Source organism: Parastagonospora nodorum (assembly GCF_000146915.1).
Source record: "Parastagonospora nodorum SN15 chromosome Unknown scaffold_27, whole genome shotgun sequence".
NCBI lineage: Eukaryota > Fungi > Ascomycota > Dothideomycetes > Pleosporales > Phaeosphaeriaceae > Parastagonospora > Parastagonospora nodorum.
The window spans coordinates 283,447-310,857 of NW_001884575.1; the positions used below are offsets into that span (position 1 = coordinate 283,447).

At 53.5% G+C, this 27,411-nt stretch overlaps 13 protein-coding genes across 13 annotated transcripts; 7 read left to right on the plus strand and 6 right to left on the minus strand.

Moving 5' to 3' along the window:
- Positions 1 to 207: 207 nt before the first annotated feature.
- SNOG_13609 (hypothetical protein) lies at positions 208 to 2,540 on the minus strand (the record flags this gene model as incomplete). Its single annotated transcript, XM_001803762.1, has 5 exons — positions 208 to 653; positions 705 to 1,069; positions 1,120 to 1,535; positions 1,588 to 2,320; positions 2,372 to 2,540. 5 exons carry the CDS (start codon positions 2,538 to 2,540, stop codon positions 453 to 455), a joined length of 1,884 nt encoding a protein of 627 aa, XP_001803814.1. The 3' UTR covers positions 208 to 452.
- A 683-nt stretch (positions 2,541 to 3,223) lies between these two features.
- On the plus strand, positions 3,224 to 4,810 carry SNOG_13610 (hypothetical protein; the record flags this gene model as incomplete). Its single annotated transcript, XM_001803763.1, has 2 exons — positions 3,224 to 3,289; positions 3,371 to 4,810. The coding sequence occupies 2 exons, from the start codon at positions 3,224 to 3,226 to the stop codon at positions 4,808 to 4,810; spliced, it is 1,506 nt and encodes a 501-aa protein (XP_001803815.1).
- A 436-nt stretch (positions 4,811 to 5,246) lies between these two features.
- Positions 5,247 to 6,249, plus strand: SNOG_13611 (hypothetical protein; the record flags this gene model as incomplete). The annotated part of the gene is made up of 2 exons (XM_001803764.1): positions 5,247 to 5,909; positions 6,175 to 6,249. 2 exons carry the CDS (start codon positions 5,247 to 5,249, stop codon positions 6,247 to 6,249), a joined length of 738 nt encoding a protein of 245 aa, XP_001803816.1.
- A 798-nt stretch (positions 6,250 to 7,047) lies between these two features.
- SNOG_13612 (hypothetical protein) lies at positions 7,048 to 8,169 on the minus strand (the record flags this gene model as incomplete). Its single annotated transcript, XM_001803765.1, has 3 exons — positions 7,048 to 7,748; positions 7,798 to 8,006; positions 8,072 to 8,169. 3 exons carry the CDS (start codon positions 8,167 to 8,169, stop codon positions 7,048 to 7,050), a joined length of 1,008 nt encoding a protein of 335 aa, XP_001803817.1.
- Positions 8,170 to 8,945: 776 nt separating this feature from the next.
- On the plus strand, positions 8,946 to 9,909 carry SNOG_13613 (hypothetical protein; the record flags this gene model as incomplete). Its single annotated transcript, XM_001803766.1, has 2 exons — positions 8,946 to 9,056; positions 9,082 to 9,909. 2 exons carry the CDS (start codon positions 8,946 to 8,948, stop codon positions 9,907 to 9,909), a joined length of 939 nt encoding a protein of 312 aa, XP_001803818.1.
- Positions 9,910 to 10,503: 594 nt separating this feature from the next.
- On the plus strand, positions 10,504 to 11,132 carry SNOG_13614 (hypothetical protein; the record flags this gene model as incomplete). The annotated part of the gene is made up of 2 exons (XM_001803767.1): positions 10,504 to 10,619; positions 10,682 to 11,132. 2 exons carry the CDS (start codon positions 10,504 to 10,506, stop codon positions 11,130 to 11,132), a joined length of 567 nt encoding a protein of 188 aa, XP_001803819.1.
- A 216-nt stretch (positions 11,133 to 11,348) lies between these two features.
- On the plus strand, positions 11,349 to 11,561 carry SNOG_13615 (hypothetical protein; the record flags this gene model as incomplete). Its single annotated transcript, XM_001803768.1, has 2 exons — positions 11,349 to 11,435; positions 11,469 to 11,561. The coding sequence occupies 2 exons, from the start codon at positions 11,349 to 11,351 to the stop codon at positions 11,559 to 11,561; spliced, it is 180 nt and encodes a 59-aa protein (XP_001803820.1).
- Positions 11,562 to 11,720: 159 nt separating this feature from the next.
- Positions 11,721 to 12,488, plus strand: SNOG_13616 (hypothetical protein; the record flags this gene model as incomplete). The annotated part of the gene is made up of 1 exon (XM_001803769.1): positions 11,721 to 12,488. One exon carries the CDS (start codon positions 11,721 to 11,723, stop codon positions 12,486 to 12,488), a length of 768 nt encoding a protein of 255 aa, XP_001803821.1.
- An 864-nt stretch (positions 12,489 to 13,352) lies between these two features.
- On the minus strand, positions 13,353 to 15,938 carry SNOG_13617 (hypothetical protein; the record flags this gene model as incomplete). The annotated part of the gene is made up of 3 exons (XM_001803770.1): positions 13,353 to 13,867; positions 14,122 to 14,205; positions 14,594 to 15,938. 3 exons carry the CDS (start codon positions 15,936 to 15,938, stop codon positions 13,353 to 13,355), a joined length of 1,944 nt encoding a protein of 647 aa, XP_001803822.1.
- A 484-nt stretch (positions 15,939 to 16,422) lies between these two features.
- On the plus strand, positions 16,423 to 17,928 carry SNOG_13618 (hypothetical protein; the record flags this gene model as incomplete). The annotated part of the gene is made up of 5 exons (XM_001803771.1): positions 16,423 to 16,462; positions 16,516 to 16,717; positions 16,770 to 16,822; positions 16,899 to 17,557; positions 17,647 to 17,928. The coding sequence occupies 5 exons, from the start codon at positions 16,423 to 16,425 to the stop codon at positions 17,926 to 17,928; spliced, it is 1,236 nt and encodes a 411-aa protein (XP_001803823.1).
- A 5,397-nt stretch (positions 17,929 to 23,325) lies between these two features.
- SNOG_13619 (hypothetical protein) lies at positions 23,326 to 25,033 on the minus strand (the record flags this gene model as incomplete). The annotated part of the gene is made up of 2 exons (XM_001803772.1): positions 23,326 to 24,635; positions 24,687 to 25,033. 2 exons carry the CDS (start codon positions 25,031 to 25,033, stop codon positions 23,684 to 23,686), a joined length of 1,299 nt encoding a protein of 432 aa, XP_001803824.1. The 3' UTR covers positions 23,326 to 23,683.
- Positions 25,034 to 25,195: 162 nt separating this feature from the next.
- SNOG_13620 (hypothetical protein) lies at positions 25,196 to 25,964 on the minus strand (the record flags this gene model as incomplete). The annotated part of the gene is made up of 3 exons (XM_001803773.1): positions 25,196 to 25,590; positions 25,620 to 25,764; positions 25,911 to 25,964. 3 exons carry the CDS (start codon positions 25,962 to 25,964, stop codon positions 25,196 to 25,198), a joined length of 594 nt encoding a protein of 197 aa, XP_001803825.1.
- A 379-nt stretch (positions 25,965 to 26,343) lies between these two features.
- SNOG_13621 (hypothetical protein) lies at positions 26,344 to 27,078 on the minus strand (the record flags this gene model as incomplete). Its single annotated transcript, XM_001803774.1, has 3 exons — positions 26,344 to 26,495; positions 26,677 to 26,692; positions 26,926 to 27,078. The coding sequence occupies 3 exons, from the start codon at positions 27,076 to 27,078 to the stop codon at positions 26,344 to 26,346; spliced, it is 321 nt and encodes a 106-aa protein (XP_001803826.1).
- Positions 27,079 to 27,411: the final 333 nt, after the last annotated feature.

The following is a 27,411-nucleotide window of genomic DNA, read 5'->3' on the forward strand; positions in this document are numbered from 1 at the left end:
TGATGTTGTTGTGGTGGAGAAGACTTGCAGATGAGGTAGGTAGTGCCCCGCTTGCGTCAGCGCGCCAGAGCTCTTGCCCCAACAGAGGGGCAGCGTGGTCCTGACGTCTCGAACGGTTGGGCTAGTCACTTTTACTAATTGGCCCTCACATCTGAAGCATGCTGATATCATGCGCACTAGTCAATGCATGATGAGGCTCCTTCGTGAGTGGGATATCGTCTTGCAATGCCTAAATCTAGGCTTCTTATTCACACAAATGCTGCCTCATGCGCCCATAGCATGGTTCCAGAACCCCCACCAAGACAATGCTAACAGATTCCACCAATGACAAAATCTTCTCTCTACAAGGCCATAGCCACCGGGTGTTCAGTTGTTATAGACTGAGTCGCCGTGGGAACAGCCCATCGCTAGATCAATCGCCCTGCTCCGAAGCCGGATACTAAGCTCCAACACTATCGCTCGTTGACGCCTTCGAATGATGGATCCTTGACTGAACCTCCCGCATCTCCGAGGCCAGCGACTGGTCGGTTGTAAGACCAGCCCGCAAACTGTTGCTGCATGGTCTGAGAAAGCATCGGACCGTCCACATATGAGTCCGTAGGAGCCTCTGAAGTGAATTCGCGGTCAAAATTGGCAGTGTCCTTCGCATCAACCTGAGCGCTTGTTAGCCAAAATCTTCGTCCATGCCAAGTAGAGATACATACCACATTGGGCTTGAAGCTAGGCTCGTACTTCCGCTCGAGCAGCTTGCGCCAGTCGATGCTGTGGAAGAAGTAGTGTGCCTTGATCTCCGCGGCGCCCTTTGCTCCCAGACGCTTCTCGGCGTTCCGGTCGAGCAGACGAGTCAGCAGATCCCGGGCCGCAGGCGGGACGATCTCTGGACCAGGGAAATGTAGCGGCTCGGTAAGAATCTTGCGGTACATGTCGTTGGTGTTCTCGTCGTAGAAAGGTGGTAGGCCAGTCAACATCTCGTAGAGTAGTACACCAAGAGTCCACCAATCGACCGACTTTGTGTAGCCCGCGCCAGTGAGCAGCTCAGGCGCAAGGTACTCTGGTGTTCCGCAGAATGCTAATGAGTGTTATTATGCATTCTCCCCTATCAATAGCAGTACTACTTACTATTCGTTCGGTCTTCGTCCTTCATGTCTAGCTTGCAGAGACCGAAGTCGCAAAGCGCAATGTGTCCGGTGTAGTCGAGAAGAATGTTCTCTGGCTTGAGATCACGGTAGATGACATTGAATCCGTGCAGACACTCCAGAGCACACAGAAGCTCGGCGGCATAGAATCGCGCACGGTTAATATCGAAACGTTGCTCCTTTTGCAAGTGGTGGAACAGCTCACCACCATTGACGAAAGCCAATACAAGGTAGAGCTTCTCGGGTGATTGGAAAGAGAATTTCAGAGGCACAATGAATGGGTTGTTGATCTGAGCCAGCACAGATCGCTCTGCCAGAGTATGCGCAACTTCGGACCGTGAGATGATGTGGGCTTTGCGAATAGTCTTGAGGGCGTAGATGCGGTGTGTGTCCTTCTTCCTAGAGATTGTGAGTCTTGATCACGGTCAATTGAACATGTGGTAACACTCACTGCACTTGCATGACCTTGCCGAAGCTACCTTTTCCAACCACCTTGAGCAGTTCGAAATCGTCGATGGACAGGCGATCTTGGCGGTTCTCGACGAAGTTGACGCCGACCCTCATCTCACCAGTGCCAAAATTGACTTTGATCCACTCAGCACCAGCCTGGCCTGCTGCTTGCTCGCTCTTGGTTGACTTGGCATCTTGCCGTGCCTCCTCAAATCTAGGGTTGATCTTCAACGTTCCAATGAAAATGTCCTCACTACGGCCGGCGTTGGGAGGCGCGGTAGGGTTGCGGATGTAGAGTGACACGCTAAGTTCGGTTACTCGCGACACATCGAACTTGTACTGTGTGTTGCCTCCCGCCCATAGAGGGTTCTCAGGGTTGCCCGAAACAGCATTGATGAAGACTTGCTGCTTGTCAAAGTCTACGAGCGCATATGGCAGGTGTTTTGAGGAATAGCGACCGTGGATAGTAGGCGCTGCGTTGATGCTGCCCGCTGCGGATTGCGGTCGATTCGCATACGAGCCCGCGACCGCATTTCGTGAAGAGGAGCCTGGTCGTACTGAACCAGCCACGGAGAAACCACCGCCTTGGGATAGTGATCCCTGGTGGTGTCCAGAGCTGAATGTGTTCTCATGGCCGGGTGGTAGAGAGAACCCTTTACCTTCATGAAGCGTGACTATAAGAATACCTGGGCGGAGAGGCGGTGGAGGCGGAGCAGCGTTGGCTTCTGAGGCGGCTTTTGACAGTCAGCAGCTTCATAGTGATTCCATGGGTCTACATTTCCTACCGATGCCATTTGGGTCCTTGGAGTCTACAGAGGTAGTGGCGGAGCTGGCTGGATTCTTTTCATCGTTCACTATGGTAGATGTCGATGATGACCGCGAAAACGTGCTCGATCCCGGCACGAGACTGCCAAGGTGTGTGTCTTTTAGCTTCTTGGTCAATTTCCAACTCATCTTGAGGAGGAGGAGGTTGTGGAGAGAGTGTGTGGGTGGTGGTGTGGACCAGGCGTTGGATTTGGGGTAAGTCCCGAGACGCGCTAAGACCAACGATTGGGCTCTTTACTACGAAAGAGCGATGTATGCGCCTAGCCCAACTATCGGAAGACGAGAGGAACGTGATAATGGTAGCAGGAGGTCGACGTTGAGGTTAAGGAGGATCTAGGGTCGCGATTTGAGGGGTAGATGCTAAATGAGTGGCGGTGCACAGGGTCAAAGTCTCCAGCGTCTCTGACGACGCACGGCTCACCCATCCATACACTTTCATTTCCTGCGTTTGATGCCCACGAGCAAATGCGTCATTTGTTACCAATGCTTATTTCGAGCGGGTGATAGGCAGCATTTGGCGTACTCGCTAGGACAGGAGTTACACAGGCCGCGCCCAACTTTGGCCTCGGGTACGACATACGACACTCGACCTTGCCCACGACCCATCGAGCATCCATCGCGCTTGCCGGCCCACGACAACCCATGGACACGTGCTAATATCAATAAAACAGTCTCCACGCGCGTTGCGATCCTGTCCAAGGGCACAATACGCTCTTGTCTACGCGCTCACCCTGCACAGCCACACGACCGCTGCCCTGCCAGGTGCAGCGATCGCATTCACCGCCGGTCACGGCACGCGATAGACGAACACGATGGGCGTAATAAAAAAGAAGACGGGCACGCGGGGCACCGAGGGCGGTATCAAGTATGTATGCGACGTGTGTTCGTCTGATATCACGTCAACGGTAGGCTTCCCCACATCCCCACCCCCAGGCAACGTTGTTGATGCATAGCATTAGGTCCGCATACGATGCGCCGAGGACACCTGCCATGAATACGACCTGTGCGTGCCTTGCTTCTCCGATGGCAAATGCACCCGCGACCACCAGCCCGCAACACACACCTTCCAGGTCATTGAACAGCATTCAATACCCATTTATACCGATGACTGGGGCGCTGACGAAGAGCTCGCCTTACTGGAAGGAGCAGAGACATACGGCCTGGGATCATGGGCTGATATAGCTGACCATATCGGTGGCTTCCGGGAGAAGGACGAGGTTCGTGAGCACTACATCAACACTTACGTTCAGAGCTCCCATTTCCCGCTGCCGGAGCATTGCAGCAAGGATGATACCGCCCTGAGCGACCGCATCCCACGGGATCAGTTCCAGGCCCAGAAGAAGCGAAGAATAGAGCAGCGAAAGCAAGATGCCGCAAGTGCTCAGCCAGCCACGCCAAAGCAGAAACCAACAGCCAGTGTCCCGTCATGTCACGAAGTACAAGGCTACATGCCTGGTCGTCTGGAGTTCGAAACGGAGTACTTCAACGAGGCAGAAGAGGCAGTCCAGCATATGCAGTTCGATCCAGGTGATGGCATCAATCCGCGTACTGGCGAGACGGAGCCCGAAATGGAACTCAAGATGACGATAATGGAGATCTACAATTCTAGGCTAGACGCTCGTGTGGAGAGGAAGAAGATCATATTCGAGCACGACCTTCTGGAGTATAGGAAGAATCAAACGGCGGATAAGAAGCGCACGAAAGAAGAGAAGGATCTCATGAACAAGGCGAAGCCCTTTGCCCGTATGATGCAGCACAAGGACTTTGAGGTGTTTTGCAAAGGCCTGGAGTATGAGCACAATCTGCGGCAGGCCATCTCTCAGCTCCAGGAGTGGAGGAACATGCAAATCACCAGCCTGAAGGCGGGCGAAAAGTATGAGACGGAGAAACAGCAACGCCAATCGAGAGCACCACCACTGGGCCAGTTTGACCGTCTAGCTTCCAGTAGGATTGGCAAGCCTGCTCCACCCTTCGAGCAACCGTCTGCGGCAACAGCACTTCTCCACAGCAACCTGCCTCAGCACATTAAGGAACAGAGCGGGCTCACTACGCCTCCACCGGACAGCATTACCAGCGGCACCAATGGCATTCCAACACCGCAGCACTCGAAGACGAAGTTCGTACCAAAGGCACTTCCCGGCACGGTGCCGCTGAAGTTCGGCAAGGAGTCCCAGGCAGATCTCCAGCTACTGACCAAGGAAGAGGTCGACATTTGCAAAGTCCTGCGTATCATGCCCAAGCCATACCTGGCTCTGAAGGAGACTTTGATTCGGGCAGCGCTGAACAACAATGGAAGTCTCAAGAAGAAGACTGCCAAGGAGATTTGTAGCATCGATGGGCAGAAGTCGGGACAGTTGTTCGACTTCCTCGTGCACAGCGGCTGGATTGCACGGGCGTAAAGGGGGAGGCATCATTCGTCGGCGTTAAACACATGGTATACCCAGACATAGAGGCGATAGGCGTCTGCATTGATATGCACATCTTACTGAACAGTCTAGTCCGTATCAATATGAGAGTTATGATCAGATCTACGCAACGACAAGTGCAATCGGACCGCCAAGGCGCTATTACTGCTACGGCAACGGCGATCAACACAACAAGCCGAGGCGGTCCTCTTACCTCCACACGTCCCAGTTGACCCACGAGTACTGTCGCAACTACCCCTATCATGCATTTCTAGTTCTCGAGCTGGTGTCGCAACCCCTGATAGGTTTTGCGGTTCGAGCAGTCGGTAGAGAGTTGCTCGAGCTGCGCTGACATCGCGCATTCGCTAGCGTTACATTCCAGAGCCACAGGCAGCCACCACTCCGTATGACGTCGCAATACTCAACCGACATGCCCGGGATCTATACACCATCGCCGTCGCGTGCGCAAACTACCGCTAGGACGAGCTACTTCGATGCGGCTCCGCGCTTTTCGTTGGCATCTGAAACCTCCGGTTACCAGGTGACTGACCACGAGACCCGAAAGCGGACCCGAGACAGCTACACCACTCAACCTTCCACCACGGGCATCTGGAACGACAACACTTTGGGATACTCCCGTACTGCAGACACCAAGAGCCCTCCTCCGCTTGCACACGATCGCTATCAGCTCGCTGATGGTGGTATGGAAGGGTCTCGTACGTTTGGGAGACAGGCTGGAGACTACGACGACTACTTTCAGCTTCAGAGGCAGCGCGGACAGTGGTCTGTTCCCCCAACACCATACAACGGTCTGAAGCCAATGGCCGTAGACGGCACGCAAACAACACCAAATGGCACAAAACCTTGGTCGATCCTCGGCCTCGTTGGAGGAGTGGCCGGCAAGCTATTCCAGTTCTGCACCGTACCCTTCCGAGGTTTCCAGGCTGGAGGCGGCCAGATGTATGCGGTAGACTCACAGGAAGAAATCGCCTCCAGACTTGGGCTCCACGACGATCCATTCTCACATCCCCACTATCCAGCCGGTCCGGTCCGACATGTCGCGCCTGGCAGCTTTCCACAAGATGACTACGGGGTCAGGTCTATCGACTCGCTCGAAAATGAAACTCCGGAACGACCGAGAATGACAAAGCGATTGAGGACAGCGGATAACTGGGTAGTTGTTGGCAACGATGGACAGATGGAATCCAGACCACCAACACCGCGGATCTCGGAGCGAAGAGTTCCTGATCAGCCAAGATCGCCATCGCACATACCGAGACCTGCGTCCAGAGGCGGCGCAATGACACCGTCACAAAAACGTCCTTCTCTTATCCCCGTGTCACGACGCTCGACCACAGATCGACGATCTTTCCTTGGAAGTGCCAAAGCAGCACCCTCGTCGCATAGCAGACAACGATCGCACAACCGTCTAAGCTACGGTTCACCCGCTGTTCCAGTAGAGAGGCCTAAGAAAGCCGCCAGTCCTTTGCCAAAAGCGAGTCAGCGTCTGATCAACAAAGTACGCCGCGAAGAGATAGAAGAAGACGCTCGCATGCGCAGAATGAGCTCGCAGATGAGCGCCATGCTTCGGGAAGCAAAAGAAGCCGTTGGGCTCAAAATTTGAGGTTGAGGATGTCTACGACGACGATGGCGGGTACGATGATGACGGAGGAATGCAAGGGTCCGGCTACTTCCCTCGCTTCTCTTAGCAACAACTTCCTCCATCCACATCGATGTATACCGCAACTGTACATACTTGGCACACATCGAATTTCGGAGTTTTCCTTGCTGGCGTTCTTTGAATGGCGTACCCTTCGAAGGCGTACGCGGCGTTACCAAATTTGGGAAATACCCTTGGCCCATGGTCATTGTCACGGTCTTTTGAAACCACAGTAGTAATGACACTCTTGATTGAACACAAAATAATTTCATAATAAGCATGCAATTTTCACTCTTCGTTGAGAAGGCCGAAATCAGCCCATTCTCCAACGTTTAGACTTACGACTCATTGTATCGTATTCAGACATCTCTGCGGAGTTGTCTTAAGCGTAAGATGAACGTACAGGTCTTGTAATACATAGTCGCAAATTCCAGGTCCTGCTCATCGTGCCGAACAATATGCAGAACTGCATGAGAACCATCCATGTAGCGCCAATGATTCAAAAATCAACCAACCATATACTTCCCTGGCCAGTCCAACATCTCGTCGTACGGTGCCACACCATCAACTCTCAAGAGTAATCCACCCTAAAGGCAAAATCGACTCTGTCCGTCGCCCTACCCAAACCAAGAGCCTCCGCATAGTCGCTTGATTTCCAGTTGGCGTCGTTCGGGGCCCTCATCCAGCGAGGTGCGTATTCGTCCTTGACCACAACCGTGACCTCGAGACACGGATTTGGGCCACGATAGCTCCATCTCAAGCGGAGCTGGCTGACCTTGTTTCCCTTGATTCCGCTCACCCATCTTGCCGCCTTGTTCGAGAGAACGGCCTGGATGGCAGACAATGTCTCCGGAGGGACATCTATTGCAGCAGAGACCGTGATGCTGAAGTCTGGAAAACGCAGTGTGTGTTTGATTAGTTGGAGTATATCGACGCATGGGAGATCGAGATCGGGTTTGCGCACCCAGACGCGGAGTAGGCCAGAGCGCGAGTATGTGGATTCGAGACGTTTTTTGACCTCGTCAGATGCACCTGGGCCAGTGCGAGGGTAGAAGGCTTTGAGATAGCCGTCGAGAGCGAAAAGAGGGATCTTATGGGTGGATAGCCAAGCTGGGCGGAACTCTGAGCGCATCTTGGAGGAGGCTTGTGTGAGGCCGATGTGTGGAAGTAGAGGCTTCTTGCTCTTCGGTTCAGATTTGTCTTTCGGGAAGATTGGTGGGAAGCAGCGGTGTGCGAACTCTACCGCGTAGCCGTAGATTTGGTTGCGGAGTTCTGTGGCGTGTGAGCAAAGAGCACTGTCTTGAGTACACTCTGTACGTACCTCCTGGTAGGTCCATCAAGCGGAAAACTCCATCTTCGCGCGGGTCCTTGACCTTCTCTTGCTTTGTTTGGTCCTTGGCCTCATTGTCTACCTTCTGGATCTTCTGTCGTTTGCGCGAAGGCCTCACTTGATTATCAGTGGCGGTGCGCTTCCTGTTCGCGGTCTTACTGCCAACAGCCTCAACACCTTTGATAATATCTTTGCGTGCCCTATAAAGTCAGTAATTAGCTATCATAGTATCATCAACGGATTGAGCACGCTCTCAAGAACTCACATCGTCGATCTGGGGTCGACTATCTGAGGTTGAGGGTCCGGCGATGCAGGAGGGATGCGGATGTGGGTGAGGCTTGATGTTGCGATATGCCGCAGCATGGGCATGCGGCCCCTCACTGATTGGCCCGTAGCGGGGGACAAACGGAGGCTGTTTCCTGATTGCATTCGCTACGGCGGGGATATTGCGATGAATGTTTCGAGGTACTTGGGATGATGCAAACAGTGAGTTCTTGTCCAATGATTACCACGCTATGCGCGACCATATGCTCGCCTTGGTGTTGAGTAAATAGCTGTTACTTTTAAACTTAGTAGTTGGAATAGCCTTATATAAAACAATGGTTGAGCTTTTCAGAATGTAGATCGTCTCTTTTATGCCTTTGGAATGACCATGTCCGCTGCTGAACCATGGCAGCAGTGTTCCCTTATTTTACTCATCATGAAGAACCTTCGTATCAGTACCATTGACACGGCATATTTGTAGTAGTAGTGATTGCGTACTGCTGGAAGCGGGCTCAGTGTTGTTTTACATTTGTAAATCAGCTCCGAACTGCTATGACGTTGGTCAAGGCCCAACCGCAAGGCGACACGAGCTTCTGCATATCGCACTATTTATCGAATATATGCTCAACACATGCAAATCTGATAGGCATCTCGAGATTTAACATGTCAAAGTTGGGAAAGAAGACACCTCATGGTTCACGGACCGTGCGCCACGCTAGCAAGTGCGCAATCAAGCAACAGCGCTGTCCCGAAACGCTACCATCTCAATCCGACACGCGAACAATCGATCGAAACGCGAAAGGACACGCGACAAGAGTTTCGAGAGGGAGATACTAGCTCAAATCTGCTGGATTGCTACGTTGCAACGCGTCAACATGGCGTTTCCCCCGATTCTCCTCCGAGAATTTCAAACGGCAACAATAAGCGACTTCATCCCGGGAAAACTTGCTACAGAGTACCAGGCACGTATTTCGATACTTTGTATCGTTTCAATGAACTCATAAATGGTAGCAATTGGAGTCCCTTGCTCATGCCATCCTATCAAAGGACGACAAACAATACAATGTTCATTTCCACTTCCATGATGGTCTCTGCGAAGGCAAAGCTTTGCCTCTGCTTTGGGACAATGGAGCATATTTCGATTCGGACTGTTTAAAAGATAACAAGCTACATCTATACGCACATTTTGAGAGAAAGGATGGCAGGAACTCGTTATTGAACACCCCAGCAACAAGCGCAGCGCCCTCATCCAGCAGATTGCCTACAGAGGCACCGTCCCAATCCATAGCGCGTTCCAGCGCAGCCACGGAGTTGAACAGAGTCGGAACATCAGGAGGTGTACGTGGGTCATCATCAAGACAGTCCCAGGTTGCTCTTTCAATCCCACGAAGAGAGAGGCGAGCGAATGCACATGACCTCTCCGATACCGATTCGGACGCTTCTGATGAGACTAATTTCCTCTTGAGTCCTAGTGACTCCGGTAGATTGAGTGACAGCGAAGAGGGACGTGAAGGCCCTTTACAGACACCACAGCCACTACCTGCTACTACAACGGCTATCCAACATGCTGCCGACTTTGAAGAAGCCTGCTTAACGAACGCACCGAAAGGAAAGTACGGCCACAAAGATAACTGGAAGGACATCGACCAAAAGTATAAGGACAAAATTGCGCACGCGAAACTGATTAAAGGCACATACGGTGTGGTTTCAGCTAAACCTTGTGACAGATGTGCAGAGAAAGGGGTGACTTGCCGTGTATACCACCCAGACTTGCAGGGTACTCGACCACAGGAGGCTCTTGTGGAGAATGCCGATTACGTAGTATGCCGTGCGATCTGAACGGGCGCCCCCAAAATTTACTATCCAAGAGGAAGAGGGCTTCCGAGGCTTCATCAGAAAAGTCGCATCCGAAAATACTTCGCCGCAGTACTGGTGGCGAGCCTACTGGAATGCTCAACTTTTGCCCTATTGTCACCTGTCCACGGAGGAGAGACTCATTGGGCAATAAAGCAAATCTACTTCGCCACGTTCAATCGGCCCACCCAGAGTACGATACAAGTCGACTAGATCCTTCAAGGCGTGTTAGCGTTCCGAGTTTTCGCGCTGCCAGTACGCCAACCACGGTCAGTGCACCATTACGCACTCCCAAGGGCATGGGCACTTTCGTCTGTCCTATCGCTGGATGCTTGAACCCCAGCAGTACACGAGGTGACAATTTTCGACGTCACATACGGCAGAGACACCCCGAATCTATTCACGCTCAGATACTAGAAGCTATTGTAGGGAGAAGCTATTGTAGGGAGAAGCAAAATACAATTGCCGTCCCCACCGTCGAGCGCCGAGTACACTGCGGATTTTGAGATAGCCGTCTCGGAAAATGCACCTCTAGGTGCTTTCGGCCGTCGATCCGACAACGACTGGAGCGCCCTAAGTATGTACATCAGGACGAGAATTGCACACGCAAGATTGATTAACGGAAAGTACGGCGTGCTCGCCCCAGAAAGCTGCGCAAACTGCCAGAGGAGAGGTACTGCTTGCATGGTATACCAGTACGTCCATCTCGTGTATGAAGTGCATTGAAGCAATGCTAATCATCTTTCTTGCTGCACAGTCCACATCTCGATGGAGGCGGAAGAGTACCGGGTTCTTATTGCAACGAGTGTCGCGACCGCAGTGTGAAATGCGAGATCACCGCAGATGTATTCTCCAAAATCCTGCTGGCTCCAGGTGATACGGCCAGTGGACAGGAAGTCAACAATGTGGAGACTGACAGTCAAGCGCATGCACCAAAAGAAGAGGATTACGAACAGGCGGACGATACTTTAGTCGAAGAACACTACAGGGACGACGGTGACTCGTTCGTTCGCTGCAGTGTGCCAGGATCTCCATATGAGGCGGAGCATGACAGAGAGGAAGAGTTGCCTGAAGGATCTGAGGAGGCAGTGTCTACAGCTGTGATCTCCGACCAAGCCTCACCCGAAGACAGCGCGTTCTACCAATACTCAAAGTACGCGGACCAAGGTCTTGGCTCTGCTATAGGACGAGGCCACACGACAGATTAAGCGTACTTCGTCGTACCAGTACAAGGCATGGTAAGCTACAGTCATCTTGGACAGTGTAGAGTACATCACGCGCTTTTCGGAAATCGGCATGGCTTAGCATACATACAGTAAGTGTAGCCAGCGCATGGGAGAGGGGCGTCAAGGTCTTACTGAAACGAACTTGACTGTATTCAAATAGCCTGCACAAGGATCGCCTGATACATGAGTTGACCAGAAATGATTCGTGGAACAGCAGCCTGCCCAGACATTTTGCACAGCCTCAATGCCAAAGGGGGCGCTATCTCAATCCACCACAACTTCTTCGTGAGCACAGGTCAAATCCTACAACACACATAGTATGCCGAGGCGCTTGATCCCTCGTTAAATCACGACGAGGGTACCGGTGAAGGACTAACTAGGGTCAGCTCATCGTGGGCTTGGAAGGCGTAAATCCAAGATGCTGCGCCTCACAACATACAGCATTGAACGCTATGTCGTGTGACAACAATACAGTATCATCGCAGCTCTTTGCTGAGAATAAAAGGCCCTCGAATGCATCACCGAAGATCATCTCGTAGTACCATCTAAATCAATCCTCTATCCCCCAACATGATGTTCCTCTTCTTCACTCTTTTCCTTGCAGCTTCTGTAACCGCGCAGCTCACAACCGCTATTCCCCTCCTTAGGTCGGGCTTCGGCACAGACAAAATCGGCTTTTACGCCTCCGTCATTGGCGTCTCAGGCCCCAACACCACTCTCGCAGTCACCTACGACAATGGCACAGACACACGCGCCGTTGGCCTCATGAGGGAACCTACAACGATGACCATCAGCCCAAACATGTTTGACTTCGACACAGACGTCCCCACGTCCAGCGGCACCAACTTCTACAATCTGCGTTGCGACTTGCAAGCCAGCGCAGACCCGGCATGCACGCTGTCCTACAATCCATCAATGGCGCGACGCGTGCTCTGTCCCAACATGGTGAGCACCACGGAAACGATTTACCAGTACTACGTGCATACATATCCCGCGCGCTTGGGATACGAGGCGGGCGTAGAGACGGTCATGCGGGATATCACGATTGGTGTGAATACGCGCGCCAGGCCAACGTGGTGTACAGACAGTAGCTATCTCCCGTCTGAGGGACTGGTGGAGAGGCCATCGGTGAGTCGCGAGGATGTGGCTTCGTATCAGGTGGTCGTCACCGCTGGAGAGGAGAAATTGAAGGCGACGCAGGGGAGTGGTGTCAGTGGCTCAGTCGCTACTCCTACTGTCTCTGTGCCCCTGTCTACTTTTACTGGGGCGGCGGCGCCGGTCAAGACAGTCATGCCAGCACTTGTAGGATTTGGCGCTGTCGCGGCTGCGTTCTTGTAGGAGACAGTATGGTCAGCTTGGGCGAGAGGCGAGGGACTTCTATAAGCTTTCTCTTCGAAACCGTAAATGTGGCGCTTAATGGCCAAACTATATCCGCGGAGCTGGCGATACTTGCAAGCCGTAGTCGATTGTGTATGCATATAGTTATCTCTCTTGAATGTAGCTTCGCTGTGTTCTTGCTCTTACTTATTTTGGGCCACTTCTTAGATGAAAGACAAAGTGCAATGCGTGATGTAAAGCCAGAGCCCGAACGACAGCCACATATCGTGCTCCTCTTGTTCTCTGCGGTTCTGTATCTCAATGATAATGTTGCCGACTCCATGCTTCCAAAGTTTCATGTCTAGCACAGAGCTACTCGGTGATCAACGTGAACGACCTTGTTCCCGCCCTGGACTATTCACATCCACTTTCGATACTCTGTAAAACTCGACATTTGCCCTCTATATGTAATGTAATGCCTCACTTGAATAGAGCCAACAGCTTTCATGGAGCCTGCAACGTACTATATTCCAGGCACTGCTGACATCCTAGCATAGATGCCTAACAACACTCATCAACGTACCCGGCTAGTAGTCAATGAACATGTGCGAGGAAGGATTGGTTACTTCTCTTTGCCCCATTTATTGTCTATGTAATCTTGTCTAAGGCTGCTGGCAAGATGTCACTTCGATATTGGATCGTCGGCCGCTTTGACGCGGTGCATCGTGTCGTCTTCTCCACCGTCGCGTCCCTGATTCCTGCGAATACACAGAGGATAGTCTGCAGTACCGCGACACTTTACTCCTTGCCTGTCACCAAACCCAGCTCAATCTAACAAAAAGAAACACCATCACCACCATTCATAGACAAAACCCACATACATCTTCACATCAACCACCCCCATTTCCCCCTCCACGCCCCTTCCATCCTCCACCCCCTCGTATTCCACGCACTCTCGCTCCATCCCACACCCCTCGTCTCAATCCTCCAACTCTCCATCGTGAACAAATCTCTCAGAAACTCCTCCTCATCCAACACGCCCATGTCCATCAATCTGATCAGATTATCCCGCATGGTCGGGAACGGCAGCCGGTCGAACCAGCGCGGGTGCGCGGTGGTGAGTTGGGTGGGCGTTGGGTGGAGGGATAAGGGATGGGAGGCATGTGCGGGCGGGGAGGGGGTGTGGAGGCAGGCGGTGCAGGAGAGGGAGAGGGTGAGGCCGTTGAGGTAGAGGGCGGTGAAGATTGTTAGGGGGGGTTGGAGGGGGGATTGCGGGGAGGGGAGGTAAGGGGCGGGGTTGATTAAATTGGGGGTGGTGAAGTCAATGGCGAGTTGATCGTTGGGGGAGGGGTTGAGGAAGTCGAGGATGGGGTCGGTTGGAGATAGTGCGAGTGCGGAGTCTATGTCTGTGTCCAGGGTGGATATGGGGTGGTGGGCGTGGACGTCTTGGATTGGAGTGTGCGCTATCGGGTTGCAGTTACATCGTCTTGATATCGTGGTGATGGTTGTCGTTGTTGTTTTTTGTTGGGTTATTTGGTCTTTGGCTTCGCGGAGTCGTTGGCCTGTGGTTTGGTCAGTTATTGTTATTCATACGCAGACGCAGTTCTAGCCTCCAAGACAGCCCAGTCTCGAAGCAGGAAAGCTTACTACTTACGTCTTGCTCTCTGTGCCAGTCTGTCTTGGATCGCCTTCCTCTTCTTCGGATCTTGGACATGCTGCCAATCATCTTCTTTCGGATCTGTACGACGGACCATTTCGGTGATTTATCACGCTTACAAAATCTTCCTCGGGGAGGACTATGATGCTACTGCACTGATATGTCAGAATCAACAGCGCATTTGAAGGATGAATGTTCGATGACAAATGTACTTGCATTGGTTGCCCTGAGCTTACTCAAAGGAGCACTAGCTCATCCTACGGACGAGTTACGCTCTGATGTAAAGTTGCGACGTACCACGCTTTTTCTGAAGGCGCGAAGGATTAGGAGAAGTGGATAGTGAATATAGTGGTGGTATTGGTAGATGAGATAGTTCTTCCAATGTTTCTAGCGACGCAAAAAAATGGTGCAGAAGCACACGACATCCACGCTCGACACTCTGCAGACCATTAACCAACAACCGACTTACCCTCAGCACCAATCCAGAGATGATTGCCTGACTCCAGCACCTCAATGTAGTCTCCTACCTTGACCTCGCCACTCTGCAACGGCACAACCTGCATGCCCAGACAAGGATTCTTGTTGCCTTCATCAATAATGCGATACTGCCTCAGTGTGGAATACGGCTCATTGCGATCAGCTATCGCAGTATCCGGATCTACGTTTGGCAATTTGCAGCGCGTGGTGCGACACGAGACGTTCAAGTCGAGGGGATCATGCGCGTAGGACGAGTTTGGCGAAGAGATACGGGCTTTGAGCCAGGCATCCTCGTGGAAAGCGGGTGGGCCAGTGATGTAGATGTTTGCACGGAAACGGAGGGCGTTGAGAAGAGGCACAACTAGCTGCCAGGGACCTTCCTGGCGCGGGAGCTTTGAGGCGACATCGTGCACGGAAGCGAGGTTCAGGATGTGGACGGGGTAAGAGTCCTGCATGCCGATGGTGGTCTGGAATCCGACATCTGCTTTTTTGGGGGCATTCTTCGTTACCACACGAGGCTGTTCGGGATTGATGCGGAAGAGCGTGACAGGATTTGAAGTGCCCAGGGTGTATTTGAGCTTGGCAAGGATCTCCGGGTCAATTTCAGGGCTGACGTCAAGTGCTTGGGGTGCGTCCTTCCAGATCTTCAATTCCTGGCTCTTGTATCCCTTGCGCTTGATGCGGTCATTTGGCGGATTGAAGGGGACCCTAAACTCCAACATCGGCTCCGCGCGCTTTGCCAGCTTGGCTGCAAGTATCTTGCCCCAGTTCTTGAGTCCCTCGAAGCTGAAGTCCGTATCTGGCGAGAAGGGGAATCGAACAAGCAAACACCCTTCACTTAGAACCCACTCTCCGTCTTCACTGTAGCCTGGGGCTGATGGATCTGGATACCAGACCTCCGTCTCGACCTTGGCAAGACGCGGGAACTTGCGCAGGGACATGAATTGCCATTCACTGTTGACCTTGCCGTCCATGGAGGGTAGTCCAGAAACGAATTGGCCAAAAGTGAATTGACGGTCGTACATGAGACCTGTACGGAGGACTTCGGTGTTGTCCAGCTCGACGGGAGCACATGACTTTAGCGGATAGATGAAGATGGCCTTGACTGTCCATGGATTGGCAGGCGTTCGCGTACCGCCGCGCGCAAAGCGTTTTGAGTGCTGGTCCTCGAGGTTACTCGGGCCCTGGAGGCCTAGCCTACGGCAACCCGCAGGTGGTGGCAGAGGCGTGTCACGCTGAGAGAGGGCAAGGCCGTAGAGCGCAATGGCCGGGACGAGGCAGATGGCCAGAGCAGTGAAGACCAAAGCCGGCGAGATGCTGAGTATCGGGTTCTCCATGGTTGAGGGTCTGACAATCTCGAGAATGATGTTGGAGAATATGCACAATTCTAGATCCTGAGAACGGGAGGCTCTTATCGCATCAGGGCGTGCCCAGCAAAGGCTAAGAAAATCCAGCACCTTCCTATTGCGGACGTGAAAATAGGAGTGGATGAATGAAGAATGCCATGACAATGTCCCGCAACGACTGGAGGCAGGGAGGCCATTGCCTTTGTGGTGAGAAGGAAGTGTGGAGGGCGCGAGTCATGCATTGCGCTCGCTTGCTCGCGTGATATCGCGGGGTGGGCGTATCACATTCGAAGTATGTACCTTCCAAGGTCCGCGACAACGTCTACATGTGACTTCACCTTCACTCTGACGCGTCAACGTCGAGGCCGAGGACATAGCGCGTCATGTTGTACAGCGAGAGTTACGCCAGGTCACGGGATTAGCCCGCGCCCCGATATCACCCGTCCCAGCACGCCCACGTCCCACGCGCTCCACCATGGCCAGCCAGGATGCATCGATGCCCTCGCCCTCGTCGCGTACGTATACACGGTCCATTGCACCTTCCTTACGGAGACTGACCCCATTGCAGATAGATTGCCCACCGTCTCTGCCTCCCAAGCGCTCCACAGCCTCCATGCCCGCGGGGCTCGCACGGTATCGACAGGCATCGCACATCTCGACAAGCTGCTCGCCCCTCCAAGCCTGCCCGGCCACGATGTTGCAGGCGGATACATGCGAGGGAAGGTAACCGAGATCTTCGGGCCGTCCGGCGCCGGGAAGACTAGCTTTGGGTAAATTCGGATCCTCGTTGCATCAAGAGACACAGGGACTGAGGTTGTAAAGGATTCAGGCAGCGGCGAATGCCATCCGACAAGGCCAACAAGTCGTGTGGATAGGTGTGTACAAGCCCTTCAGTGGACGGAATACAGCGCCCTGTAATTACTCCGACATGTACTAACTTCCTGCTTACAGACGGTGCATGTGCGCCGCTCGTAACTCGACGCCTTCTCCAAGTCTTCGCTGCATCCCAAGATGCACCCCTCACAGACAGCAGCACGGATGCGCCTTCCCCGCAAAGAGAAGCGGCTCGAGATGAAGTCTGCAGCCACTTGCACCATGTCGCTGCGCCAACGCTTGCTCACCTCCTGGCGCTATTCATGCATTCACCCGCATCCTTTCCTCCTCAGAGTACGAGTCTCGTCATCATCGACTCACTTTCCACCCTTGTCGACAATGCCTATCCTCGAAACGTAGAAGGAAAGAACAAGAACGAACAGACGCGTTGGGCTGCAGGGCGCAGATTCACTGTGATTAACGACATCGTCTCAACCTTGTCGAGATTCGCTGCTCTGCACAATGTTGCGTTGCTCCTCACATGTCAAACGATAACTCGTATTCGCGGCGCCTCGAGAGCACTACTGGTCCCGGCAATATCGGGGGTCGAATGGGAGAATGGCGTGTCCACTCGTCTGGTTCTGTTCCGCGACTGGGTGCGCCAAGGAAAATCGAAGGACACAGCAGGCGCGGATAGATTGCGCAAAGCCCGGTTTGCAGGTCTTGTCAAAGTTAATGGCACCACTCTAGCTGACGAGGGCGGTGTCGGGAGCGTAGTGCCCTATGCAATCGGAGACGTAAGTTAATCTAATTCCCGCAGAGCCTACACCATCGGACTTCGTCGCATGCAGCTCTCGTGTAACAAATCTCCGCTGACACTGAATAGTCGGGACTTCGCGACATAAGCATAGCTGCGGACGATATTACAGCGCACATCGTTCTTCCGGTGCAGGCGAGAAGACCGCTTAAAAGGCCATTTGCCGAGTTGGAAGAGGAGGACGCAGGGGACGAACCGAACTCTGACGAGCTGTACGGCTGGGTAGAGGAGGACGATGAAGTCGCTGCTGAGGGGTTGTTGATAGATGAAGCAGCTGCACCTCATCCTGGCGACGCTGCAGAATCTCGGTCAGAGCGTAGCACCAAGATGACGCGCCCCTCAACAATTTGATCGCTGGGTTCGAACGTCAGCAGCCCTTCTTGGAATTTCACAATCCATCCGGTCAAGATGCCCTCTCAGCCTGCGTCTTACTCAGTCACAACGGTGCTTATCGGGGACTTTGTGCTGACTGCCGCACTGGGCTTCGTCTGTTTCTTCGTCTCCCAGACCCCCATCTGACGAGGATTCCGTTCCAGTGGATGATCTTGCTTCTTGACCGATGACAAGGGTGCTTTACCCACAGCACAGGATCGCTATTCAGCCGTGTGTGGGGTTGCCCCTGTCATCCCCGGAATATCACCCACGCCACACACTGCAGAAGAATGTGTAGTCGCGTCCCTCAACCGTCCTGACATCAGCAACTGTTGTCTAGATCGTTTCGTCGAATCCATCAGTTATCGCATATTACAGCCAAGCAATTGCCTTTTCCCGGCGGTAAATGCTCACCCACGAAAACCAGCATTCCTATCGGACCCCCGATGTCGAAATGTTGGTTCTCACTTCGCCACTCTAGCGGTATGCTCCATGTGGCCCGAGCAAAGAAGCAAACAGGCAGTCTATTTCCTTCAATCATCATGCACACGTGCATCGAGCAGCCTGGGGTTTGGGACATTGCTCCTGCAGACTAGGTTCGGGGGAGCGACCCCGACCCACTGCCCTGGTACCGCTGACCGACAAAAGGGATGCCTTATTTGGACAGCATGGCCTCTGTGGCGTAGCGACTCTGGGGTTTCGAATGGCTAAGCGGGGAGGGGAAGACAATAGTGTGGGGGTGGAAAAAGTAAACTTGCTCAGGAAGCGCTTCGAATACGAGTGATGCTCGACAAGCAAAGTGAGGCGTTCAGCTAAGCTGATGGCAAGGTACTACAAGCTGCTCTGTCGGTCCGGTACTGCGACGATACTCGCCACTTCCATAACGATGCTTGTTCCACGCACCTAGGCGCCAAAGGAGACGCAATGTCATCCTCGAAACCGCCTCCAACCAGACTCGCTGATCATCCAACACTCCCCAGCGAACCACATTGTTTCGCTTGAAGCGCGTGGCCCCAACCCGGTGTGTCTCAACATTTGGCCCTCGCAGACGTAAAAGCAGCGAGACGGGTCGCATGGTATCGGCTACCACACTCTCCTTCGGTTGCAGAGAGCCTCACTGCGCAGCGGCCCCACATTTTCATCATGTCGCGATGTACCCCACGAATTCGCTTCCCGTGGCTATCTTTGCCCTATGTGCTGCGGAGACGGCATCGTTTGGGTATATTGCGTGCGATAGAGGCTGCTGATAAGGCGGAAGGTAATTTAGGCGAAACTTGACGTTTAGCGGGGGAGGCTTCCGAGGAGGCAGGTCTATGTCTGATCGACGTTGAGGAGTGACTGTGTCTGCTGATGCGAATGCGAATTGTATCATCGATGACCTCTACTGCATCGCGGGCCCCACTATACGTGATATCAAGATGTGCAATATACCAGACTCGAGGCACGCACTGGTCTTTCATCACACCGCCCCATTGCGAAACAGCAAGCAGCATATCAATAGTCCTCTGCAATCGTTTCATGTACCCGAAGTCCTCTATATCACACTCGCAATAATATACGTGCAGCGTGGATGGTTATAAATACATGTATCGTGCATGTTGTTTCGCAACTAGGCCTGAGGACGTTTCTGCCTCGTTTCAGTAGGGCGGATGTGATGTGGGGGGATGAGATGTGATAGTGATGTCATGGAAGTAATGTGTATGCTGGGTATCGACGATGGAGGCGGGCTGATAGATGTGTTGGATATGGGTGCGAAACATGGAGCCATGGAGGGTGTGGATGTAGTCACGCCGACCTAAGCGTGGAGTTTGAATCCCCAGCCAAAAGTGAAAGTGAGTGTAGAGTGGCAACCGGAGCTGATGGTCACATGGCAGAGTACGAAACCAGCACGTTTGAGCCCAAGTACATTGCAGTCCATAGACACCTTACAAACTCTACAATCTCTGGTAGAGTAGGAGGATTGATGCTCAACAACATGCAGCGCTGATGTCTAGGGTACGTACACACTCGACTCCCAGCCCAGCCGTCCTCGAGGTCCATTCGAATGCCTGCTGATAGGTACGGTTCGTCTACACTAAATTCCCCGTAGTGCAAGTACGTACCCTCTCCTCTCACCCCCGCCCTCAAATCCCACCAACCCACAATTTACCCACCTCTAAAATCTAGACTACGTATACATGTGGCACCGGTACCTCAGCCGCACATTTTGCAGCACAAGGTACCTCTGCCCTCGGTACACATCAGTTCGAGAATAGCCGGTCTGGCGCGCCTGGGGAAATTTATCCGGTGCGTGGGGGGATAGCGAAGGAGATTTTCACATGCCAGATATGTATGTAGGCGGGTGGGTATGTAGATGTACTTCAGGCTCGGCAAAGGTTAATATGTCTTGGAAACATGCAGGTACATGTTTCTCAACAGAAAAAAATGGGCATGTGATGTGTGTGTGTGTGGATAGGTTGGGTTTGTGGCTAGGAAGGATTAGGTCATGTGGTGTGAGTTGAGATCGTGACGGAAAAAAACATGTGAAGTTGTGCATGGAAGTGTGTTGAGGTAGATTGAACGTTTTGTTGGATTAGGTTTGCATAGGTGACGTGCATACACATGTGTATTCGAGAGTACAAGATTTATCCGCGTATATTGGGGAGATAGGCGAGCGCTCTGATACGTAGACGTGAGCTGATAAGGCGACATCGAGATAGCACAGGTTGCACGTGTAGATACGCGGAGCTAGTCAGCGGCGTCACTATTATGTCAGACATCAGTGGGAGGGAGACAATGCATGGTGTTGTGTGTGTTGATTGAAGCTTTTCCTTCGTCAAAAGCAGCGCTGCTTTGGCTTCCGGCGCTACCATGTCAGCGTCGACAAAGGAAGAACGTGGTCCCAACAGAAGTTATCGTATCCGTTGGTGCCAAATCGGATTCCCCGGACGCTTTCCACATGTTGCGTTCGGCATGTGACAGCACTTCTTTCAGCGCAGCTCTGACCGCTGGTTCACTCGGCCGACATATGCAGGGTCACTTGCAATATATGACCGTTGAAAGGACCTGATCTGCAAAATAAATTGAGTGCCCGACTGCGCGTGAGGCTCGACCTGGATCTTCCTTCGCTTCGCGGCTCGGATTCCAGCGACCTGGCTCCGCAGATTGGAACGGTGCTGCACAAAGATCCTGCACCAGAGCCCTGTACTGTATGCATCTGCACAGCGGGACGTATATTGCCCCTTTGCTGATACTTGCATCTCAACAAGCAGGTACTTTAGGATGTATTGTTTTGCCAATTTTTCCGTGGTCCAGACGGTAGATGCCGTCTGCGATAGAACGTGCGAGGAACATTCGATAGCCATATTAGTTCGATGCAGGGACCAAATAAGCACAGTAGACTCGGTTCTCCACATCGACGCCGTGGACCAGGAATTATTTTTCTGTCGAGTCTTGGTGCGCCGAGAAGACGGAGTGGGCGGGCCTCTGTCGCGCACTAAGTTTTGCAATTCTGCCATTCTTCCTGTCGCAAGTGTGTCCGATCGGAAGAATGCCTAGACGACGACGATATGGACAGTGCGGGTAAGATATCCTCTCGACAAGCCGACGATAACATGTGATCGAGACCCTTCACTCGGCGGATCCATCGCTGGATTGAGCAATTTAGCCACTCGCCCATGATTCACGTATCTCATATTCTTCGTCGCAAGTTCTTCCGTCGGGCCATCTTTGCATCGCTCGATACAACGCCACAAATAGTTTGGGTGAGGCACAGACCCAGCCTCACCCGTCCCAATCTTCCCCTTTCTAGGCTATCCTGGGAGCCAGAAAGGAAAGTGCAAATCGGCAACGGAAAGTGTGGAGACCCCACAGTCAAACGAGGATCGCGGCCGGATTACGGCAAACGGAAAGATCTAGAAGCTCGCTTGGTAGAGCCAAGTCAGCACAGGGCGAGGGGCGTGAGTGTGGTTATTCCAAAACCAACAAGGCCGCAAGAATGGTCAACTGCGTGTTTCGTGGGCAAGGCGCAGCGGTTGCGCAGACCCATCCCCGGAGAGGCTGGATAACATTCCCGTTAGGTCGTGTTGGACATGTGGAGAAAGAGTGATTTGGCTTATCATGCGCTGACTCTTTGTGTTTGAGCTTGACAAAGCGGTTAGTGGCCCACGATGTGAGGATTGGAACACAGATTGGCGGCAGTTGAGACCATGTGGAGCATTGAAATGACAGATTGATGGGATGTACCGGCGACATGCGATGGCGCCATCGACACCGGCGCCCGCGTGAAGGCTCGGTTGACGCGACGTGTTGAGACGACTGCTCAAGTACATTTTCCAAGTTGTCTTGTGCAACTGACGTATGCCATGCTTAAAGGGCCGACTCGATCGAAACACTGTGCGCCGCTTTTCTGCAAGAAAATCTCGTTGCGAGGGTCCAGAAAATCATACCGCCAGACCTGCCGATTCGAACGTCCAGACCGACCTAATGCTGGAGATCGTCATGCCGCAGAGATAGGGAAAAGGTGGAGTACGGCGCTCCAGTCTGGGGTGCATATCGCACAAGTGCGGTTTGAATTCAGCCAGAGCAGCCGAAAAGTGGGAGATGGGACGCAACAATACGAGCTGAGGTAAGGTGAGTGAAGAAGAAAGCCCGAGACACGGCATTTGACAGGCGGCGTTCGTGACGGCTTGTATGCAACTCGTATCCCGACAGTTGCCGACGGGTGGATTGATAAGGGTGCAGCACAGTCGATTGATCCTCAGCTGGGATGGCGCCCTCGGAAATTGAGCTTGGAAGTGAGTGCAAGGCATGTCACTTTTGGGAGCGCCTTCCGCGTTCGGCCAGAGGCGTCCCGGCCCTACCATGATTGGGACTAAGGATAATGCGCTACCCTGTCTTTGAAGCATTGCGGAGAAGTCTAAAATGCGGAGTACGTACAAATTTCGCTGGGCTTATCGCGTTGTGCGCCCACAGGGAGCGGAATGGAACAATAATAGTAGCATCGTGTGGAGGTTGCAGTTGGTGTGGTCACACAAAAAAGGGCGAGTGAGACATCGTTGGCGTGGAGAAGACGCCCCTCTCACCGCCATGTCCACACATGTTGCGGCTTCTGGGACCCGCTGTGTGGGCTGTGTGTGTCGCATGTGGGCGCAGATTTGCTGTGATGCGTGATGCGTGATGCTCTCCTGATCGAACCCCACGTCTCGTTCCAAGGTTTGATTGCGATTCTCTGTGTATGCGGGGAAACATGGGCGCGAGATGTGGTTGCGTGGAGAGCAAGACTGATCCCGGAGCCCCGGATTCGTGTGCCTCGTCCCCTGCCATGAATTTCGTTTGCATCACCTGGGGCCTAAATCACGTCAAGCGCAAAGTCTCTCGTAATGACCAAGGAAGGAGTAAAGTTGACATTGGGTTCGATTACGCGCTGATGTGAGGGTCTTTATCTAACCGTCTGCCTACCAATAAGCAGGCATCCCTGCACTCCGGGGCTTACTAGCCAACAGGAAACTGAGTGGAACTTATACAAGACTGCGCATCAACAGGATCCGCGGGGTATTGGAGCGAAACAAAGTCTACCGTGACTGAGCGGTGTTTCCTAGGAACAGGAAAAAGCCTCAAATAATGAAATGGTCATATGCCGCAAGCATTACCCCTCGTAATGTGGTGTCTATCCTGATGAATTCAACGCTTCGCTAAAACATAAATCATGAAATGCTTCCAGAACGCCAATGTATGCTGAGTTGGAGAGTGTGCTTTACATGCGATGGGTGAGGTCTTCGCCAGCTAACGACGGAGTCGAAGACGAGTTTCCGGACGAGAAGCCACTTGCTGAAGGACCGTTGAGGAGATCCTGAACGGCGACCTTGGGAAGTGGCACGGGCAGCTTGCGCTGTGCGCCCTCAGATCTTGAAATGATGTCTCCAATGCGCAGACCCGACGATTGGGGCGCAACATAACGCTCCTCGCGGTCAGTGGAAGGCTCCATTGGGGCAAGGGCAGGCACAAAGCTCTGGTTGAGACTCAAATGACGCAGATGCGGCAATTGCAAGTCGGCGAATCCATGAGGTCGGAGGCGGGGCGAATGCGCAGGAGTTGCAAGGGGGGTGTGGTCTGGTGTGGGGCTGGCGGAATCATGCGAGAATGTTGGTGAAGGGGGCGCAGTGGACATGGGCGAGCCTGGTCGTGACTTCTTCGTCATCCTGTGCGAATACTGGTCGTCGTCCTCATGGGAGTGCGATCTTGACATTGGCTGTGACGAGTATGCGTACTGCGAGAGACCCGGCAAGCGGTGGTTGTAAGGATGGTATCCGCTCGTAATGTGCCTGCTGGAGTGCGAGTGGTGGCTCGGTCGTTGCTCAAGTCTTGAAGCAGCATCGGCAAGCAAGTCCATGTTTCTTGAAAGACCGTTCGGGCTGGTGTTGCTACTGCTGTTGCTGCTGTGGCCTCCGTGGCGATACGCTGCAAGATCGTTGCCCATGTTAGGTGAGTAGTTGGAAAACGAGTGGGGAGGCGAGACATTGGGCGAGCCAATGTTGGAGCTGGGTGCACTGCGAGAAATAGGCTTGGATGGAGGAGGCATCATGTGGGCAAGGCCATTGCCAGGCTCCATTAGGCCAGCCTGGACGGCGGCGACAGCGGCCTGGTGGGCAGCGGCATGCTGGCCTTTGCCTCTCCGTGAGTTTGGGTTGTTGTGTATCCTCGAGTGACTGCGTTGCGTTAGTTTATGACAATTTAGCGAGAGTGAGCAACCGTCTTACCGAGTGAGTTCGTCTGAGCGGGAGAAGCGCTTTGTGCAACCGGGGAAAGTACAGGCGTGAGGCTTCTCTCCTGTGTGGGTGCGGATGTGGCGAGTCTGGTGTTCAAGACGGTGAAAGGCCTTGTCACAGAGAGGGCACTTGTAGGGCCTGGGCAGGTCCTGGCGAGGCTCATCGTGTCCTTGCTGGGTGGAGTTTTGGAGCAGCGGAGCCATGAGACTCACGGAAGCGGTAGCCATGGAGGCGTTGTTGGTGTTAGATGTGGCAGAGTGTTGGTTTTGGTGGTGTTCAGTGGCGGACTCAGGGTTGAGGAGGTTGTTAAAACCCAGGTGCGAGGTGTTGGATGACATGTGATTTGGTCAAGCGTAGAAAGTCGGGGGAAGGGGATGGGGGTCGGGTATATGTATGAATGGAGCGCACAGACTAAGCGGACAGCGCGTGTGGGGGTGACTAGGGTGGTTGATCTCGGAGCGAGAATTGCAACAAAAGCGGCGCACAGGCTTGGCTTGGCTCTAGCCGAGTGCAGGCCGAATGCAGGGGCGAGCTGGATGTCGTGAGAAGCGCGCTGCAGCGATGGCGTCTTCCTTAATTGCTGTCGTGCAGGCGGCCTGTGGCTCGAAATGGCGGTGCGAGAATGCGATGACTGCGTGCCTGGTCGCGGAACTTGCCTTGGTGGGTGAAGGGTCGACCGACTGTGGAGCAGCAGCGGTTTCTGCTGAACTGACCAGTTTTGCACAAATTTCAGTTGAAATCTCTTCCAGCGGTGAACGTCGGCGAGTGCGCACTTGTGGTGATGTGTGGCTGTCGTGAGGCGGTGGTGGGTAAGCAACAGAATAGCTAATAAGACAGGGGACCCAGTCTGAATCTGGTTCAGCAGAGTGAGGCAGCGAGTTTACGTGAGCGGGCACTGCAGAGGTTTTTTTTCTTCAGTAGTACGATGTGTGGTGCGTGACTGGAGCGTTGCAGCGGATGAGGAGACCTGGAGAGATAAGGGCAGCTGGGGTTGTCCAGAAAATGACGTCTGGGGTTGTGAGGGCGCCTGTCTCTTGGTGTAGACGTTGCTGCCCTCCATCTCATGCACCTGCACCTGTTTCAGTGCTACGAGGCAGCTGCGTGTCACAGTGACTTATTGGACTGACCACGACCCGCCCACCAGCAAGCAATCAATAACCTCAAGGATGCATGCCACTCTGACTGCACAGCACATGCAAGGCAGACGAGCATTACTGGTTGTAGCACAGCAGCTGCTTTTTGGTTGGACTTGGGCGGGGTGGAGGCCATATCTCCCACGTCCCGTCCAATGGGCATTCCTCCCAGTTGCGATCTCCAGGTGTGGCTGCTTTGCGTTCCACCACAGGAGATCCCCCTTTGACCGTCAATCGACAAGCGGAGTAGTCTGTGGGGTCTCGACTCTGGGGACTTGAGAATAAGCACCGCTTCATCACAGCTCGGGCGACTATCGCAATATCGCTGCTGCTATGCACGACTGTTGTTATACAGGGCCCTACCGAGCCGATTCACATGCGGCCCGCCTTCTATGCATCGCCGGGTGCTCAAATGAGGTCGGTGAAGCCAACATAGCCTCAAGCCGACATACAGGCAGAAAGGGTCCTCCTATCTGCCCGCCTGGGGCCATCAGCACGCAATGAATCTGCCTAGATCACGACACGCGGTCTGCCACGCAGATTGGCTGCCGCATGTCAACCAGGCGATGTCCGTGTCGTGTCGTATCTGGAGTGGCTTTGCTTGGGCGGGTTTGGCGGGGCTCTCCCCTGTCCTTGGCTTCCTGCTTCGCGCAGCAGATCGTGGGGGCTGCGGTACGTACAGTACTAGAGCTGCCTTTTGCGATATCCTACAGCGGACCGCCGCTCCGCGCAACAGTGACGCTATCACTGCCTAGATTGCAAACACGTCGCACAGCCTGTGTCTGCACGTTTCTTAAAGCTCGCGAGGAATCTCGCAGCTCGCACGGCGCCATTGCGACTCGACGCACTGGTAACCCGGGTCCGCTATTCTTATCAGTTCTTCTCGAAAAATTTGACGCCGATGCTAGTTTGACCCGCTGAGGGCAGGCTGGGGGACTTCTTCCGAACTAAAGCCTTGCCCGAGCCGCGAACTCCACGCGCCAACAAAGGACGGACGTGGCTTCAGCGTGCACGTGGAAGGACTCGTCGGGTGTTGTCGGAATGCGAAAGAATGGGGCTTGACTGCGACGGCGACATGCTACGCTGGTGGCGCTTACCCCTTGGAGCAACCCGTGGACATGCAGGTACAGTGCTGCTTGGTCGAGGGCGGCATTGAAACAATATTCCGCCCTCGCTATCGTCAAGAAAGTCATGCCTACCACGTCAAGGAGGCCAGCCTGGGGAGAGAGCTGCTGCCCGAGCCACCACATGACTGCCACATGTTGGCCGGACCTGACTTCTCAACATGCCATATCGTGCTCTGACGTCGGAATGCCCTGGCGCTGACTCTCTGACTTCCAATGGCTCGCTCAACGTGGCCCCGCAGGAAAGGTTTTACAGTTTGTCGCCCAACATTCTGACACGACCGCCCGGAATCGGCATCGAACAATTTTGCTTTCTGGCCCAAGACTTCCCCGACCCCAGAGGGTCATTCTGACGTTGATTGCGCACAAGGAGGAGGTTACGCGTAACTGGGGCAGAAAGGGATGATCTCAGCCTCAGCCAGACTTCGGCTATCCTTATTCAAGCTTTCTCTGGGGCCC